The 19,732-nt window shown below is 43.8% G+C and overlaps 1 protein-coding gene across 3 annotated transcripts in view; it reads right to left on the minus strand.

The window, feature by feature from the left end:
* Positions 1-1,506: 1,506 nt before the first annotated feature.
* abcc5 (ATP binding cassette subfamily C member 5) overlaps positions 1,507-19,732 on the minus strand; it is a 27,418-nt gene continuing 9,192 nt past the window's right edge. For all 3 annotated transcript variants that reach the window (XM_015403806.1, XM_015403804.1, XM_015403805.1), the window contains exons 4-30: positions 18,374-18,529; positions 18,155-18,299; positions 15,312-15,545; positions 15,064-15,237; positions 14,813-14,960; positions 14,580-14,728; positions 14,373-14,480; positions 14,077-14,240; positions 13,245-13,446; positions 13,091-13,162; positions 12,890-13,014; positions 12,744-12,816; positions 10,262-10,465; positions 10,042-10,185; positions 9,872-9,965; positions 9,617-9,786; positions 9,396-9,542; positions 8,950-9,079; positions 8,591-8,873; positions 6,650-6,836; positions 6,488-6,577; positions 6,175-6,364; positions 5,928-6,087; positions 5,170-5,248; positions 2,994-3,107; positions 2,753-2,917; positions 1,507-2,570 (exon numbers count right to left, since the gene is read on the minus strand). In XM_015403806.1, the coding sequence (XP_015259292.1) occupies positions 2,469-2,570; positions 2,753-2,917; positions 2,994-3,107; positions 5,170-5,248; positions 5,928-6,087; positions 6,175-6,364; positions 6,488-6,577; positions 6,650-6,836; positions 8,591-8,873; positions 8,950-9,079; positions 9,396-9,542; positions 9,617-9,786; positions 9,872-9,965; positions 10,042-10,185; positions 10,262-10,465; positions 12,744-12,816; positions 12,890-13,014; positions 13,091-13,162; positions 13,245-13,446; positions 14,077-14,240; positions 14,373-14,480; positions 14,580-14,728; positions 14,813-14,960; positions 15,064-15,237; positions 15,312-15,545; positions 18,155-18,299; positions 18,374-18,529 (4,009 nt within the window). In that variant the 3' untranslated portion in view covers positions 1,507-2,468. The remainder of the gene's footprint in view (positions 2,571-2,752; positions 2,918-2,993; positions 3,108-5,169; positions 5,249-5,927; positions 6,088-6,174; positions 6,365-6,487; positions 6,578-6,649; positions 6,837-8,590; positions 8,874-8,949; positions 9,080-9,395; positions 9,543-9,616; positions 9,787-9,871; positions 9,966-10,041; positions 10,186-10,261; positions 10,466-12,743; positions 12,817-12,889; positions 13,015-13,090; positions 13,163-13,244; positions 13,447-14,076; positions 14,241-14,372; positions 14,481-14,579; positions 14,729-14,812; positions 14,961-15,063; positions 15,238-15,311; positions 15,546-18,154; positions 18,300-18,373; positions 18,530-19,732) is intronic.

Here is a 19,732-nt window from a genome sequence, read left to right on the forward strand (position 1 = left end):
CCTCACACTAAGCATGCTTGTAGCGACAGTGGAGAGGAAAAACTCCCTTTGAACAGGAAGAAACCTCCAGCAAAATCAGGCTCAGTGTGAGCGGCCATCTGCTGAGGCTCACTGGAGTTCAAGGAGACAGAAGCAGAGATACAGAAATAAACAGAGACACAAAAGGCAACTGTAAAAGGCGCCCCGTCCAGGAAACACACAGCCAGGCAGACGAGCTCCGAGCCAGCTCCCACGTAAGAGGATGAAAAGAGCACATCCAGCCAGTCACAGTCAGAGAAACGGGACTACACTGAAAAACAGGCCGATCTCCAACATCTATAAACAGAGGTTTTGATGGTGGCAGCACAACTAATATTTCTTTCATCTGGACTTTACTGGGTCGTGAATTTGTGCGCTGTATTTTGCTCCATCCAGTTTCCATGTCAGAATGATGTAGCTATCACCATACCTATCAGTAGGGATGGTGTGTTCATGGAGAGGTGCAGTGATAGTTCTCCTCCACCTTGGGAAATATTTTAATAGTGTAAACCTGATTTAAAATTCTTCATAACTTTGTCCGTGGGCTGTCTCGTGTTTTCTCCAAAATTTCTGGAGCTGTTTGCTGTCTAATATTCTCTAAACCAACCTCCAAGGCCGTCACAGAGCAGCTGTACTTGAACTGATTAGATCACTCACAAATGGACTCTAGTCTTTAGTAATCATCAAGGAACTTCTGAAGCTAACTGGTTATACTCAGATAAAAAGGGGCCTGAATACTTTTGAACACCATACTTTTTTGTTTATAAAAAAGTTTTAAATCATGTATCATCTACCTCTATAACACTGTTTTAGAGTAGAATTCAGCTTTATTGTCATTACACTGTCAAGTACAAAGCAATGAAATGTAGTTCGCATCTATCCAGAAATGCTATACAGGATATAAATATTTTTTTACATGTGCAAGAAACCATGTATAGATTGACTGCATAAACATACATAGAGTTTCCCTTAAGATTCAAATAAAATATATTAATGTTTCTGGTTTTAATGTTAAAAATTGTTGAAAAGTGCAAATGGTGTGAACACGTTTGTACACTGTTCATTTCAGATCCTTTTCCTGTAAAGTTGGGATTTTAGGGAGCAGACAGAGGGTGGAAGACCATCCCTCAACCTATAAGATGGGTCAGAGATCCCTTCAGGAAACTCTTGTCCAGTTCTGCTTCGTGTCATCCAGATCCAGCGCCACCTTGTCTGCTCCTGGAAAATCTGGGATGGACCTTCAAACAGAGGGCAGCTGAAATGTAATCAGAGGTGAAATAGTCTTCGAGATGTTTGGTGAAAGAGGAGCACCAAACGACTGAGTGGATTTTAGTGTTTGGAGAAGAAACCAGAACATCTGCACAGACAGAACCGGTTCTGGAACGTGTTGGGATTCTGAATGCAGGAACAGATGGATATTAAGAGAAATACTTCAGCTTCAACTTGACTTTAAAAAAAAATAATCATAATGAATGAGCAGTGAGTTAAAATGGTTTTACTGGTTTTATTTATCATGCTGGAAGCCTCTTATAAAAATACAGACACCACGACGGAGACTTTTGTTTTTACAAGGCTGTTCTATCACAAAAAGATTCTGAATGAAAACATCACATCGGTCTCTGTTGATGACCAGGATCAGTCCTCCATCGTTGGTGCTCCCTCCTGCAGATCCAAGCTGAATCAGTCCTCCGGCTGGGATGGATCACCATGCAGGCTCAAGCTTAAAGAGAACTGCTTGCAGGTTGTTTTAATGAGCTGCGTCTGTTTGCAGTTCAGCGATGAGTTCATGAGGTCAGAAAGTGCAAAAAACTAGGAGCAGCAGCACAACTGCCTCGTTGCTCCACTTCACACAACACAAATGTTCAGGTCAACACAGAGCGGCCCATTTACAGTTTCTGTACAGGTGGAGACTCCGTGCATGCTGCCACCTGCAGGTACGCAGCAGAAACTGCACACTGAATTCTGGTAATCACTGCCAGATTCCTGCGCAGTTACTTCACTTTTCCTGTGGGGGGCAGCATCCACCATATGCCTCCTGAAAGGCAAAGGTTCTTTAAAGGCAAAGAGGTCCTACACCTCAGTAGTTTTACTGTTAATGAAAGCTCTCTACATTCCACATTAAACCGCATCGGGCCGATTATGATTCATCCGATGCTGAGAACAAAGACGATGACATCATGCTCTGATCTGTTTGGTCAGAAACTGAGCAGCTGATTCACGTTTTATCTAAACAACATTAAAACCAACAAGATTAAATTAACACCTTCAGGTCATCAGATATTGCTTTATAGAAACGGAAAACCACAGGTTTTGATCCCGCCCACCTCCACATGCAGCCTGGAACCCAGTCCAGATGATCAAAAATAAATAAAGATTAAAAACAAGCAGCTCTAAGATCAGCTCACAGGAACGACCAAACAGCAGAGAGACGACTCTTCTTCCTCCCCTTCTCATCCCCGCACAGACACTTTGCTCTCTGCAGCCGCCAGCATTGAACAAAGTCGAGAGTTCTCATTGGCCAGCAGCCGGGCTGGCTCATCAAATTCCACCACCTGAGCCAATCAGAGACAAGGAGATGTTGGTGAGAAAACTTAGTGTTAAACTGGGATAAAATAAAGAGCAGCTGGTTTCCACCACGGCTGTTTGAATCATTTAACAGAACATCCCTCAAACCATCAGAGCAGATCTCTTGTTGCTATGGTTTATTTGGAGCTGTTTTCTGATTGGTTGTTACCTGTCCCTGGCTCAGCACCATGATGCGGTCGGATGACAGGACTGTGTGGAGGCGATGAGCGATGGTCAGGGTGGTGCAGTCCTGAAACGAGCTCCTGATGGTCTCCTGGATCAGGGCGTCCGTCTCTGCATCCATCGCTGCTGTTGCCTCATCCAGAATCAGCACCTGGACCAGAACCAGTCAGTGGAAAGAAAGGGCAGAGGGATGGGTCCCTGTCTGTCTGTCTTTCTGTCGGTCTCACCTTGCACTGCCTCAGCAGAGCTCTGGCCACACACAGCAGCTGTCTTTCTCCCACAGAGAAGTTCTCCCCGTTCTCCACCACCTCCGACTCCAACTTCTGAGGAAGCTGAGACACCTGAGGATCGGCAGGAGGGATGGTTTAAAAACAGTAACAGATCTTTCATAGCCTCGATTCAGGATCCAGAGTCCAAATTGTTTAACCAAGGTATTACTCAGGGTTCCAGTCTGGGTCCTTAAATCTTTACCTGATCAAAAGTGACCGTTTTTATGCAGATGGCTCATAAATTTATCATCACAATCTGCTGATCTTAACTCGTCTACATTGGTGACAGCATATTTTAGATAACAGTTGCTCTCAGCAGCCTGAATCTAGCAAAGTAGATCCTCCAGACAACAAGTTCTGAATTAACTGGCCTCATAGGTTATTTTCTAAATCGCGGACTCCAGTTCCAGTACCTGAGCTCCAGCTCTGCTGAATGAAATGACTGATGATCTCTTTAGCATGCCTTTATGTATCAGATTTCATTGTATCTATAAAATTTTGCAGATGAAACACTTCCTGAGATATATGAACAAAGACTGTGGAAAATGTGCTTAAAAACTGTTGTTTCCATTGTGCTGATGAAGTCAGGGTGTCATGATTCCATAGTAAATCTAACCAGCGTCTGTGCTGAAATGCGCTGGGGAGGAAGTACAGATGTCTGTCAAAGGTCCGTTACGTCCATCAGAAACAAACGCATCAGCCTGGTTTTCAGAGTAGCTGAATTTTCAGCGTAACGGTAGAGAATCCTGCGTCAGTCACGGGTACTGTTCCTTTAAATCCTAACATGCCTAAAAGACACATCATAAAAGTTTTAAAAGATCACCAGTTAGCTTTGACTGTGGTTCAGGGATGTGTGAGCAGAAAATGGGACGTTGGTCACAACTGAGGGCAAAATGCCTGCAGCAGGCTATCAAACATCATAAAGGACAACAAGGCCCAGTCCACCTGTCTCCGACCACAGCAGAGGGAAGAGAAGGTTCATCGTATTTACCCAAAACAAAATAATTCAGAGCAACTGGAGGTTTGTTTTTTTACAAACAAACATGAGCAGCTTCGCTACCTGAGGAATTATCTCATCCCCAGTGAATCCTCCGGCTGCCATGGCAACTCCTGCTGTCAGTGTAAAGAGCAAACGCAACTAGTTCATGTTAAAAGTCATCATCTAACAGCAAACCATGGCACACAGAGAGATTTTTGTAAATCAGTCAGCCATTAAACAGAGGGGGTGGACTCAAATTTCAGCTTTCAAAAACCAACAACGTAGCAATTGAGTTGATCCCTTCCCGCTATCATTGCAAACCCAACCTCTTTCAGATTTAACCTGACTAAACCAGGTCATCTGCATGTGTGTAGCAGTGAACGCAAATGTGTCCCCGCCCTTTTCTCACACACTCTGGTGCACCTCTCCAAAATTGTAGGTGACCGCAGACAGTGCCGCAGACAGGAGGCCTCTGATTGGTCAAATCTACATCTGCTCTACACTATGCGTTTTTCCTGTTTGGTACCTTACTGGCGGTTTTTTGTTTGTATGACCGACATTGTGGAAAACGACTCCTGAAGTTGGACCAGAACGGTGGGGCCCTTTTTCCACCTGGATTCCCGCTCTTTTTCACCCTCATGTCCCTCCATTGTTGCAACCCAACCCAATGCTAGTTCCTGATTGTCCCTCTTGTGTTGTGGCGTGGAAAAACATAGCGCAGACCACGCTTTAAAATTGGGCATAAATCAAAGATATATGCGACAACTGAGACACGCTGCTGCGGGAAGTATAACTAACTGTTTACAGGGGACCGAAGGCTGCAGGCTAACAAAAGAAGCAAACAACCCCCATTCCAAAGGGGTGGACCCATTCAGCTATTTCAATTTCCATGTTTTCAAAACAAAAAAAACAAGGCTTTGTTGGTCTACTGTATAAAGCCTCAATCCCAACGCTACTTCTGACATTTTAAATTGAAAAAGATTCCTGGATAGGGAGAGAAACATCTTCAAACTCAGAAGCAAAGTCCAGTGGATTGTTTTTTAAACTTTTTTTGAATCGGTCATATTCCTCGATTATCTGACTGGGTATGTAAACCTTTGAGCACACAGGGGATGTAGCTTCAGTTGGGTCCTGTGTGTGGATGGATGAACTCACCGACTCCTTCATGTGACTCCTCTGCAGAGCATCCCAGATCTTCTCTTCGCTGTACTGGTTGAAGGGATCCAGGTTGGACCTGCAGAAACAAAAAAAAAGTTCTAATCCATGACTGATGTCCAGCAGTGGAAAATACAGCTGAAAGAACTTGATTTAGATCTGAATTCCCCTGCTGCTGTTTACGTTCCCACGGCAGACAATGTGATGAGGTCAGCTGATCTAACAGCCCGGCTAATCGAGGAGAAAGAACCGAGTCAGAAAACTGAAACCATCCAGAGTTTATACCATCAGTGGAAAAACTCCACTAATGGGGTCTTTATGGCAGCAGATAAAGACAGTAGCCTGCTTGAATTTAACTAAAGCTAAAACAGAAGCTTAAAATGTTTTTTACCGGTAGAAACATAGTCCTTTGGTCTTGTCTGGAAGAAACCGGGCACATTAGAACATTACTCCTACAGTGAAGCATGGTGTGGGCAGAAACATGCTTTGGGATATTTTTTCTACTGAAATCAACACAGTTGATGAGATAACAGCTAACATAAACATTAAACTCCAGAGAGCTTTGAACCTCAGACTGATCCTCCAACATAACAATGATCTGAAAAATTGAGCTGGGGTGGAAGGGGGAGGGGCTTCAGGAGCCATCTGCCAATGTGTAGATGTATGAGAGAAAAATACCCAAAGTATAACAGAAAGAACCGCTAACAGAACAAATGGAACAAAGGGGTGTCAACACTGGTCCGCTAAGTTGGTTCTACCTGACCGTCCCGCTGAACAGAACTGGGTCCTGTGGGATGATGGACAGTTTGCTGCGCAGATCAGCCAGTCCAATGTCACTGATGTCGACGCCATCGATCAGGACGGAGCCGCCACAGCGCTCCACGAGCCGGAACAAGACCACGCCCAGAGACGACTTCCCTGCATGACGGAACCGGTTCAGGCAGTTTGAATGAGCAGTTACTGTGTTTCATCACTAGAGAGCATCCTCCCAAACACCGCTCCTACCTGAACCCGTTCTCCCGATGATGCCGACCTTTTCCTTTGGTCTGATGGAGCAGGAGATCTTGTTCAGAACCAGAGGGAGGTTCTCCTGGTACCTCATCTCCACATCCCTGAACACCAGCTCCCCCTGCTGGGGCCAGTCAGGTGGAGGAGCTCGACCTTTAACCCTGGCTGGGGCCTCCTGGGACAGAGACTGAGACACACAGCTTGTCAGAAACTGGTTCAGTTATAATGAAATTGAGATCAACAGATCCAGAAATTATGTTTTAGGAACACCAGTGTCCCCAGTTATTGAGGAAACAGTAACTTCCAGTACCTGGATGTAGTGATGGATTCTCTCCACGGAGGTGAAGCGAGCTTCGGTCTCAGAGGCCAGCCGCACCGTGAACTGGAAGAGTCCTGTTAACTGACAGGGACAGAGCCGCTGTTGGTCTGAACAGGTTTATCAGGCAGAACTTCAGGTCCTGGATTCAGTTACCTGGACGGCGTAGGAGATGGCAAGACCAGCGTAGGCAGGAGATATCTGTCCATGCATCACCACCATCATCAAGGCCGTCATGCTGATCAGAGACACGCTGATGATATCCAGACGGACCGCCAACCAGCGCATGGCGCAGCTGAACAGGTAGAACGGAGCCTGGTTCTGGTCTAGTAAAAACTGGTACCTATGTAAAAACAGAACACAGCATTCAGATCCTCGACCAGAGATAATTAAAAATCAGTGGGGTCCAAATAAAGACCAGTAAAGGTCCGACGACATTTCTAAGTATAATCTGTCACTTTAAACAGAATATAACACTAAAATAAAATGAGGTGTTTATGCATAGATGTTATACATAACATTTTTTAATAAAAAAATATTTAAAAAAAAAAGAAATTTTTTCCATTTTAAAATCTAAAGTGTTTTTAAAGTAGAGAACAACAATTGTTCAGTTTGGTATATAGACAATTATGATTCACATATTTTATAAAACATCTTAAACTGTCCGTTTGTTCTTTTTCTTCTTTCTTTTTTCTGTCTTAATGTTCGCAGTGGGCTTTATGCTGCCCTGCAAGGCTTTAAACCTGGTTTGAATGGAGACAAAGCCATTCTAAAGCACATATCAAGGAGCTCAATTTGAGTCTGGATCCATACCATATTTATTTTTGATTCTGTTCATGGTGGAGAATCCTGCTTCACAGCAGCAGGTTGAGCCAAACATCCTCTAAATGTGCAGGGTCATCTTTGAGGACCATTGCACTTTTCTGTCACCAGTTCACTGCAGTTCTTCCAGCAGTCCACACTTTCTCTGCTTTCTTTTTCTCGTCTTCTTCTTTTTCCCATCACCCGGCTTGCCACAGGTTTGCCTGCTGTGTCTGAAAGTAGCAGCAGCAGTGAACCAGACTGACAGCAGCTCATTGGCTAATTTGTATCAGGTGTAGTCTGGTGCCGGATGCTTGGAGGGCTTTACCGTATTAACAGGAGAGGCGGCGCAAGTGAAGTTAGACACTGCCGTCGGACAACATGCACTAATTATAAATGTTTTAAATCAGGTTGGATTAGCCAGCAGGTGGGTCTGGATCCGGACCGTGGTCCGCTAATCCGTGACCTCTGACATAGAATTAGAGCTCTCCATTCCTACGGAGGGAATTTTGTTTGTTTGTGTATTATTGTTGGAGGCAAAGAACATGTTTTGTACATGGAAAATTGAACAACATGAAATCCAGAAATGAAACTTTGACAAGTGTTTGATTAAAAAATAATATTACAGAGTGACTTTGCTGTGTCCTCAGATTGTGCTATTTACATATTGTTTTCATATTTTTATTTAATTTTTACAAACTTAATTTAAAGTATTTTCTGTTTACAGATTTTCCTGTTCTTTTTTTAAATTTCTATTCTATTTGTCTAAAGTTCTGTCTATTCCAGATAACATTATCTTCACTTAAAGCCAAATACAAACGTTTGCACCCATTGACAAATACAAATGTTGCTAACGTCCAGCAGACCCATAAAAATGTGTCTTTGCTTCTCATTCCAGAGGAATGTGATCTAGGAAATGTTAAGTGAAAAGAATGCAATTTGCTAAACTGAAAAATCTGAAAAACAGAAATTTGGGAAAAATAAAAATTGTTTTTAAAATAAAGTAAAACTAAAATGTACAAAAACATTTGAAAATATAAAATCTGTAAAAATTATTTTATAAATATTCTTAAATGCAAATGAAAAAAATAAATAATTAATTAATTAAAAAAAACTGAAACAATAATATATGAGAAATAAATAAGAAAAAAAAAACAAAATATAATATTGCACAAAGTTTCATTTATGGATTTTTTTTATGGATTTATGGATTTCAAAATATTTTTTTTTTACAAGAATAATGGTACAAAATTCACTCCACAGTTTTAGGGTGAAGATTCTTGTTGTGACCCGAACCTGTGGAGGAAATCCTGTCCTCTGTCGTACGCCTGAAGAGTTGTCAGGCCCTGGATGCTGGACACAATGTGGGACATGAAGGGGGACATCGTCACATTGTCCAAACGCTTGAGCTCCCGGATAAAGACTTTGGAAACGCTGTGGAGACCAGCAAAGACCAAGACCAGCGGACCAACAGCCACCAGGAACCATGGGAAAACACAGCTGATGACACCCAGGCAGAAGAAAACCAGGATCACGTTCTGGATAAACATTTCTGCTTGGAAGGGGAGACGAGTGTCCACTGGAAGGAAACAGAGACACCATAGAGTCAGGTGAAGACCGGAATCCCAGACAATGGTCTAGATCTTTCAACTTACCTTCATCCATGTCCTTGGAGAAGCGATTGAAGATTTGTCCCGAAGGAGTCGTGTCGAAGAACTTCATGGGGCAACGCAGGATCTTGTGAAAGAGTTGGTCATGCAGCTTGGAGGAAGCTCTCAGAGTTCCCTAAAGAGACACAACCAAACCGTCACCACTGGGACGAACTGGGATCGTTCCAGTCTGCTGTCAGGAAGCATAGAAGGGGCAAAAATATGTGACAGTGGAAAAGCTCCCAATGTTTTAAAGGAATGCTACAGAACTGGATGGTTAGGGCCCAGAACGGTTTAACAGACAAAAAACTTTGTGGCCTCCTCGGCACCACAGTTTGGTTAAAGGTTTTAAAGTCTAATCGTGAAAACAGCAGCGCGGTTTTACTAAAGAACCGGAAAAGCTCTTATAAACATTCTCCTCCAAAGCTCTCCAGCAACTAGCTGGGTCTGACCTTGACGAAGGCGATTCCTCGGATGAGTTTGAAGATCAGCATGACTCCCATTGAGGAGGCATAAATGGTGGCATACTGCCACATCTTCGGGTTGTCCTTCATGCTGATGCTCGTTGCCGAGCTGTTGCCCATGGTTACCGTGGTGTTCTGGAAAGCATGGGGAAAGGAGTAAGGAGAGGTGATGAAGCTGATGAGGAGAGTAACGCGATCTGACGACTCACCCCGCTGCCCTGGTTGATCCAGTAGCTGAGCCACCAGTGGCAGAAAGCTGCACTCCCCACGTTCAGAACAAACAGAACCAGGATCAGCAGGCAGGGGGCGGAGCCACCACATGCCGCCATGTAGACCTGGAACACAGGCCAGGACACGCCCCCGTAATGCTGCTCCTCACCTGTAGGGTCAGAGGAGCCGCAGCGGGCGATCAGTCTCCCAACAAAACACCCCAGGTCTTGGTCAGACGGTTAAAGAAAAGTTACCGTTGTCTTTGATGACCGGCGAGTTCTTCTTCACTGATCCTGGTTTGCTGTCAGCTGGTTTCCTTTGAGATCCACCCTGCTTCCTGCTGGGAACCTGGAACGCAAGCTGAGTCTTTCAGAGAGACAGACAGAGAGAGACGGAGACTTGAAGGGACTCGATGGACCGGTACCTCTATGACGGGCGGTTCCCCCAGCTGGAAGTGGTTGAACATGGCTGCGTAATCCCCGTTCAGTTTCATCAAGTCGTCATGGTTACCTTGTTCCACTATACTCCCCTCCTTCATCAGAATGATGTCATCACAGTCCACCATGTACTGCAAAAACACACAGGTATCCCCATGGTAACCATCTTAAGAAGGGCACACCTGTCCATGTCAGGAGGAGGGTTACCTGCAGCTGGTGAGTGACGAAGATGACAGTTTTGTTATGAAGCTGCTTCTTGATGGCGTTTCTGAAGATGTGATTGGCCACATGGGCGTCCAGAGCGCTCAGGGGGTCGTCAAGGATATAGACATCCCGGTCGCTGTAAAGGGCGCGGGCCAAACTGATCCGCTGTCGCTGGCCGCCGCTCAGGTTGGCTCCACGCTCTCCGATCTGAAGGGGCAGAGACACAGAGGAGTGACGAGGTTAGCTAACTCTTGGTGTTAAAGGATGGAAAAGTGAAGCATTGTTTCACAATGTGGGTCATATACAAAGCAGGTACCAGGAGTTCTGCTTCCGTATCTAAATGGGCCTGTTTCTGCTCAGCTCTGGCTCTCAGTTCACAGGAAGAATCAACGTAACTTCATTCCTTAAAGGAACAAGGAACTAGAAAAAGATTACTTTACTAACTCAGGTTGGAGAACTATGGACCAATTCATCTACAAAGTGAACCTCACCCAACCTCGATCCGACTATGTGGTATATTCTGCAAAATGCTGGTGAAGATTCTCAGTCACCCAGGTGGTTATACTCATTCCAAAAAAAATTTAAAACAATCCACTATACTTTTTTTCCAAGTTTGAAGACATTTTGCTTCCCATCCAATTTCAATTCAAAATGTCAGAAATCGCGTTGAGTTTGAGGCTTTATACAGTAGCCCAACCAAGCCTTGTTTTTGCTTAGAAAACATGAAAATCGAAACGGACGAACGCCCCCTTTGGAATGGGGGTCGCTTGGCCTCTTCGTTAGCCTGCAGTACAATTGAGTTGATTCTTTCCCACTACCATTGCAACCCCAACCCATTTACAGGAACAGAAGACCTAGCAGATTCAGCCAGGCCAACAATTCCCTGTAACGCCACCCCTTTCACCTATTTTCAGAGACATAGAAAGGTATGGGTCAAATGACCCCCTTCCAAAGGGCTGGATCCATTTGTCTATTTTAATTAGCATATTTCAAAACAAAAAACAAGGCTTTGATGGGCTACTGTACAAAGACTCGAACACAACGCTATTTCTGACCATTAAACACACTGAATATTCTGGCCTGATTTGTCTGAACTTTCCTCTGTGTGAAAAGAAACAAAGCAACTGAAAAAAACAAACAAATCCTGTCTGATTCAGACCATAGTACATGAACTTCAGATTAAATCAGAAAATCCAAAGTTTTTCATGCCAAAGGTCATTTTGAGCAGGCCTTAGAAGCTTCCTGCCTCCTCAGTGAGACATATCGCCTGATTCTCGTAGGTTCTAGAACTGCATTGGATCTGCCAAGGAAAGGAGATAGGAGTCTGGTTCTGCTGGAGGTTTCTTCCTGTTAAAAGGGAGCTGTTCCTCTCCACTGTCACTACAAGCATGTTTAGTGTGAGGGATTGCCTTTGAGCCAGTGAGTTGAACTCATTGGCGTGAAAACTGTGAAAACTTAGAAAATGTTGAATCAATTTGACTGTATGATCTGGTTGAACTGTAAAGTGCCTTGAGATGCCATGTGTTGTGAATTGGAAATTTATCAATAAACAGAATTTAATTGAATTGAATAAATTTAAGTAGGATCATCATCAAAAAAAAAAAAATCAAAAAACATTTAGTAAATTGACATTTGAACAAAATCTAGAAACCAAACTTTAACATACGTTTTAATGAAAAGTTTTGAATAAGATCTTTAGAATTTTTATGATTTTATTTCAATTTTTTTTCTATTTTGTTTTTTCTCTAATTTCTTTTACAGATTTACTTTTTGCTTTTTCTAATTTCTCTTCAAGATTGAGCTTTACAGATGTCATTATTTTCAAATTGTATTCTTTTGGTTTCTGGGAGCGGGCTTTCATCTGGAATGAGGAGCGAAGATGCATTTCTATTCGCCTGCGTGGACATTACATTATATTGGACTCTATGTGAAAACAATGTTATCTGTGAAACACTGTAAAGAATGCAAATCGCAAAACTCTAATTAAAAAATAGAAATAAAACAAAACTGTAAAAAAAATTAAAATCAACAGAAAAAAAATTGAAGAAATGAAATATGATTAAAAGAAATTATAAAAATAAATCTGAGAAAACAACAAAGCTCCTCTTTTGGTAAAGAAGTTTTTCAAAGTTTCAAAGATTTGTGGATAGCATAAAAATTTCCTTCTGCAAAATGTGTTCTTTGCTTGTAATAATAATGGAGGAAGTCTACTCCATAGTTAATCTTAAAGCAGTCAGCAGTTCCATAATGTATCATTTGGAGTTTTGGACATTTGAGCTTATTTAGCAGAAAAACAAAAATTTGACTTTGAAGGATCTCACCATTTTAGGCATATAGAAGAATTACAGATCTGGGACCGTCTGTGGTTCAATCTCAAACAGTTCCTTTAAGGACAGTTCCATCATCTGAACATGTAATGATATCGGTTTATAAGTGCTCCTCTAGGAGGACCTTAATTTTACAGAAATACAGGAAATGACATCACCTCTGTGAGGTCAGCATTGGGCAGCAGAGCCAGATCCGGTTTGAGACAGCAGGCACTGAGGACAGACTGGTACCTGTGGAAACATGGAGACAGTAAGTCCACATGTGGTCCACATCAGGTTCTCATCCAGCGTGTCTCCTCATCACCTGTCCTCCTGGTACTCCTGTCCAAACAGGATGTTGTCTCTCAGCGTTGCGTTCAGGATCCAGGCCTGCTGGGCTACATAGGCCATCCTTCCCCTGACGGCCACGCTACCCTCCAGCACCGTCATCTGTTAACACACCAACCAGTAATGAACACCAGACCATCAACAGCTGCAGGCTGGGAGCTGTGGGAGATAACATCACCTGTCCTAAGATTGCTGAGATCAGGGAGGTTTTCCCGCTGCCAACGCAGCCGCAGACACCGAGCAGCTGTCCCTGCATACAGACAGGTACAGGAGGACAAAGTGAGACAGAACATCTGGATGCTCTGGTCATCAGACCCGAGCGATGGACCCACCTGCTGGACGTTCAACGTAATGGAGTGCAGGGTGCTCTGAGGGCGCTGAGAGGGACGGGGGACGGACAGGAGGGGGGGACAGGGATCCTCCTCATCACCATCTTCTTCCTCAGGACTTGAGTCTGCATCTCCTCCCAACAAGGAACCAGTCACCCCTTCTTGCTCCTCCTCTTCCTCCTGGAGGGCAGCCGTGTCTCTGCATCTGGGGCAAGGAATCAGAATCAGAATGAAGTTTATTGCCAAGTAGGTTTGAACTTATAAGGAATTTGACTTGGTGTTGATTTTATAGCTATAAACAATATAAAACATACAACATATAGTATATAGCTATATACTATATAAACAGTAGACTGTGTGTTAATGTAACGCAGGAGCTGAAGATTCTACGTTGGTGTAGCCTCTGGATCCTGAGCGTGGAGGGGAGAGGCAGTGTCAGTGTCACAGGGGTCTCTGGGCCTTGTTGATAAGGCTGGTAGCGGATGAGGAGAAACTGTTCCTGTGGTGTGAGGTTTTGGTCCTGATGGACCGCAGCCTCCTGCCAGAGGGAAGTGACTGAAATAATTTGTGGCTAGGGTTTGAGGGATCGTCCAGAATCTTCCCTGCATGCCTCAGAGTCCTGGAGGCATACAGATCCTGGAGAGATGGAAGATTGCAACCAATCACCTTCTCTGCAGACCAGATAACACGCTGCAGTCTGCCCTTGGTGGTGGCACCAGTGTAACAGAAGGTGATGGAGGAGGTGAGGAAGGACTCAGTGATGGAGGAGTAGACGTTTGAATCGTACCTGAAACAAACTGAACGTTTCTGACTCGTCATCAATGTCTGGGTTTACCTTTCTCTCTGTCGATGTCGGCCGGCTGGTCGGACGCAGGGACTGGCCTGGACGCTCTGCCCCGCCCCCTCCCATCCTAAAGAGGCGCTACACATCTCCACGGCAACCTTAGGATCGCTGGGCATCGCTCGGACGCCATCGACTTCCAGCAACAGGAAGAGACTCTGAGGACGGACACAGAGCAGTCAGATCACCAGTTATTTCAGGAGATGTTCTAAGGGTTCTGCAGGGTCTGCAAGCAGTTCTGGGAGGTCTGCAGGTGTTTTCTGTAGGTGTGTGCCAGGCAGCCATGCTACCTTGAATCTCTCCACAGCCACTGAGCCCTCCGACAGAGACTTGACAGAAAATGGAGTCACTTTCAGGGCAAAGGTCATGGCGTTGAACACCGTCACCACAGTGAAGGCCTGGAAAAGGGGGAGGAGCCAACAGGTCATTACAAAATATGCCAGCATCTCAGATAGGAGCAATCCTGGACACACTGAGAGGTAACGTGAATCTAGAACCTGAGCAGCTGTCAGGTCGTATCCCAGCATCATGTGCGTGGAGAACGTTACCACGCTGGCGATGACCACCACCACCGGAGCCACGCCCACCGTGATGCTCTGGAAATAACCCGTGAGCTCCAGCAGCCGGCGCTCCTCGTCCCGGATCCCTGACAGAAATCACAAAAAGCTCACTACGCGGCCTGTGATACCACGGCAACAAGGAAGGAGAAGATTGTCAGTGGAGCTCATACTCTGGACGTCCTGTGAGAAGGCTTTCACCCAGGCGTACATCTTAATGAACTTGATGTAGCTGAGGATCTCGTTCATCTTCTGCACTCGCCTGTCGGTGACGGCCACGCCTTTCCTCCTGAAGTAGGCCGTCATTCTGGAGCTGAACATCTGATGATCAACACAACGGATCAGATTCTAATGCTAAAACCATGAACAAAATGATGGATCGCTTTCTACTTCTACCCTGCTGTGTGGGCAGACGGGGACTCACCATGGTGGGGTAGAAGAGGATGAAGACGGCAGATCCCAGCAGCGATGTTGGCCCCAGGATGTACAGGTTGTATGCAACACCGAGTACAGCCAGCAGGGGGCCACCTGCTAGCAGACTGCCCACTGCTGCAGCGTCAAACATCCGCTGACCATCACTGGAGCACATGTTAATCAGCTGAGCGTGAGAAAGGACTGACATTAGACCCCTCAAAGTAACTGCTGGCAGTACCAAGCCGTGTCGGAACCAACCTGCCCAACAGACTTGTCCCTGACGCTGCGGAGCCGCAGGACCTTCTCGAAGGCCATGCTTAGAATGGCTCCTCTCAGTCTGCACCCGGTTCTGTAGTTCAGGGCCCAGGTCAGAGCCAGAGACCAGGACCGCATCAGTTCTGTGATCAGGAGCCCAAGAACCAACAGAAGCCCATAGGTCAGGTCTGATGCCTCCTGCTGGGTGTAATCCAACAGACGCTTCACCACAAACGCCTGGAGAAACCAGAGGAGAGGATAGAAAATAATGCAGAACTAATGGTGACAAAGTGAAGGTGTGAAGATGAGAAAACTAGAACCAGGTCAGGTCCAAAGGATAAAACCTAACACAACCTGAGAAGGTTCTGAGGACCAGGTATGAGGATGGACCGAAGCTAAATAGGGATTAAAAACGTAAAGCAGACGACAGAAAACACCCAGAACTAAAGACCTCAGAGACATCGCCTACGGTACACTGGTTCCACTGGTTCCACTGGTCACAGTGGGTGTTTCATATAATGCTTTATATGTGCGTATAATAAAAAACCATGGGGCCTCCAGTATCCATGCTCCTTCTCTTCACTTTTCTCTTGTTCTTTATCCTCTTGAAGATTCTCTCCTAATTGCCTGTGAACCTGTTTCTGTGGTTCATGTCTACATTTGTCATTTTGAGGGTGGAACTGACCAGAGAAATAAACTGCCTGTGATTGGCCACTTTTTAGGCAATCCTGCCTCTTGAGACATTATTGTTTTTTCCTAGTTAGGGCTAATAATGTTAGCAAAGCATCTTTAGGCTATTAAATGTTCTCTTAAAGAGTTAAAAATTAGTTCAGTGAAGTCCTCGTTAAACTAGAATAGCATTCTAAGAGCGCAGACCTCCGCCAACCAGCAAATATTGCCCCATGTTGTTATTTACACTTAGAGCTAAAACTCTCACATGATCAGAATCTGGACTGTTCTTTGGCATGAGGCGCTCCTCTGGCAGATATTTCCTTCGAATCCTTTCAAAAGTTCATAGGCGAGGCACAGTTTGTGTCTGCAGCCTCTGGTGTCTGTTCTGTTCTCACCTTAATTCGCTCTCATCTTCTATAATCAGCAGACCAAGTCTGTTTCTCAATTCACAAGAACAGCAACATGGACTTGTAATCTCACCAAGTAGGTTCTTGACAAGAACACAGGAAAGTATGAACTTAGGGAGAATGGGAGCACGCAGAATAAACTGTGTCAATTTGAACAGAGGCATACTCATGACATCACCACATTCCTGTTATTAATAGTCTATAGATAAATAAATAGTCTCTGGAAAGATACCAGAATTTTCCAATTGTTGGACAATAAAGGCATTTCCTATTCTATTCTATTCTAGCAATAATAAATTATGATTTATTTTTCTTTTAGTGGGGGAATAATGGTTAACACAGTCAGATAAACACAAATCAAATGAACGTTCTGCCAAATAAAAGATTAAAAAACACCATCTGAGCCGATAGACGGCTGCTGCAGCGGGCTAACGTTAGCCATGGCTGCGGTTAGTCTCGGAGCTCCGTTGGTTGCCATGGTCCTCTCAATATCTGAACATTATTGCTTAAAAATATAACATTCCCGCCTCAAATGATCTTAAAATAAACTTTTGTAGAACTGCAACAGAAAAGTGAAATTTTGACTCAATACTCTGAGCTCATAGAGCGCTCCACTGGAAGCCGCTGCTGCCGGTGCATGTAAGCGGGGGATGGGGTGCGGGGGGATCGGGCGAGAACAACATCCGGGGACCTTGTCCGTTATCAGTCTTGTGTTCTTGTGAACTAGAACAGTGCTGGGGCTGAGGCTGATGATGTTTCACGAACACATGAGAACTCACAATTACACATATAGTCTGTGTCTGAACTAGGGCTGAAACAATCCGATTAAGCGTGATCGATTATTGAAATAATCGTCAACTAATTTAGCAATCGATTAATCGTTAGCTGGAGTAGACTGTAAAACTTGCCTTGAGCTAAAAGAGCGACCAACTTAGAGCAGTAATTATATCAAAATTGTAAAAAATAAGTAGACATTTTGGATTTAAGATTTTTAAAAATGGTTTCATCTGTAAGTATTCTCTATCAGAACTCCTCATGTGGACAAGTTTTAGTTTCACCTGGTTTAATTTGGTAAACATACTTCTTTAAGGAACCTTTGGCTATCTGATTATTAATCGATTAATTGGAAAAATAATCGACAGATTAATCGATTTGCAAAATAATCGTTAGTTACAACCCTAGTCAAAACGTCCGCCAAAATCACTAGCCTATATAAGGCACTATATAGTGGCTACTCCATTCTAAATAAGTGACCAAACGTCTAGTGATGAAAAAGTAGTGGACTGGAAATTTTCCACAATCCACCTTGAAAAATAGTGATCATCCATGGTCACTAGATGAGCAGATATATCCCAGAACCTTCATTGCTTTGTTTCTATTCGGTCTATTAAAACTCCTGGAAAACTACTGGAGTCCAACTAGGCCAGATTAGGGAGGCTATCAGTCATCAAATAACTAATGTTTTTTTCACTTTTCCCAGGTGTATTCCAACATCCAACTGCCATGCACGTGGGCATTGTCAGTTTAACTACAGATCTCGCAATTTTCAATGGTGAAGTCCTCTGGAAGTCTTCAATAATTGTTGTTGATTGCAGATGTGTCTAGTAGTTCCCATTGATTTTGCTTGTAAAGCGAGGAGAATGGCTCTAGGCTTACCGCACCGTTACGTCACTGCTGGAAGATGTTAGCACCGAAAACTGTAACTTGTAACTCTGCTTGCCTTTGTGTCTAAATAGATCCATACTGGTCTCACTGGTGGTAACTTACTGGGCCACTGAATCCAGCCAGCTGAGTGACGGTGAGGCAGAGGATGGACAGGAGAAGACGGGCCCGGCAGAAGGTCCAGATGACAGAGCACAGGGATGCCTCGGTTCCTTTGGACCTCTGCTCCTCCTCCCAGAGTTTTCTGAGCCTGAACAGCCACAACAAATCCGCTGAGTTTATTCTAAAAAAATCACAGACCAATGGGACAGGATCGCCACCCACCTTGCACTATTGTCATGGCAACGCTCTAAAGGCGCCACGGGCCAGATGTCCTCCAATAGCAACTGCCCTTTCCTACGCGCTTTCAGTGCCAGAGGAGTCAGCCAATGAAACGTCATGAAGGAGAAGAATCCTGCACTGTCAACCGGGTGGGCACACCTGGGGAGAGACACACACCTTTAATGACTGTTGGCTTTAATGAACATTCTGTGGAAGTTAAGGGAACAGCACTAGGCTGCTCTAAATCTTATTTATGCGACTTCAGTTTGCTCACATTAATGATAAATCTTCCCTATGCTCCAGGGTTACCTGTGGAGTATCACAGGGATCAGTGCTAGGAACAATTCTCTTTACTATATATATGCTCCCAGTTGGTAGCATTATTAGAGAGCATGGGATTAACTTCCACTGTTATGCTGATGATAATCTGCTATATCTGCCTATAAATCCAGATGAAGCTAACCCATTACATAGATTACAGGCATGTCTTAAAAACCTGGATGACTCATAACTTCCTGCTTCTTAGAACTTAGACAAACTTTATTGTCATCTTGTATAGACAGTGTATAACAAATTTCGATGCATACAGCTTTTCAACAATTCAACTTCAATTCAGTTCAATTTAGTTTATTTATATATAGCGCCAATTCACAAGGTATGTCATCTCAAGGCAATTAACAGTTCAACAAATCATCCAGTCAAATTGATTCAAAGTTTTCTGTCTAAGGAAAACCAGTTGACTGCATCGACTCATTGACTCAAAGGCAATCCGTCCCCCAACACTGAATGAGCAGCTTACAACAGTGAAATGAACATTACCATCAATAAAGTGCAGCAGTGATTAGAATGTAAAAGATGTAGGAGAAAATGAAACCAGTTTAAAGTCATGGTGCAAAAGGCATTGATAAAGGTTCAGTAAAGCAAAATTAATAGCAAAATGCAGTAGAACATTGAGTTGTGTTCTGTCTAAAGGGATTATTAAAATCAGCCACATTGGTAGTGCAAATATAATGTTTTCAAGTGTGATGCAAGGCTTGATTAGAGTTTCAACGGGTCAACAGCTTCTGAATGCAGACAAAACAGACTTGGACCAGAGTCTTTGAAAAAGAAGCTAATTAATCAGTCACTTCATTTGGATGGGATTAAATTGATTTCAAATAAGAAATCTAAATTCAGTTTATTTATATAGCGCCAATTCACAACACATGTCATTTCAAGACACTTTACAGTTCACCAGATCATACAGTCAAATTGATTAAAAGTTTTCTGTCTAAGAAAAAAACAGTTGATTACATCGACTCATTGACTTAAAAGCAATCCCTCACACTAAGCATGCTTGTAGCGACAGTGGAGAGGATAAAC

Source organism: Cyprinodon variegatus, unplaced genomic scaffold, assembly GCF_000732505.1.
Source record: "Cyprinodon variegatus isolate N-32 unplaced genomic scaffold, C_variegatus-1.0 Scaffold1567, whole genome shotgun sequence".
Taxonomy (NCBI): domain Eukaryota; kingdom Metazoa; phylum Chordata; class Actinopteri; order Cyprinodontiformes; family Cyprinodontidae; genus Cyprinodon; species Cyprinodon variegatus.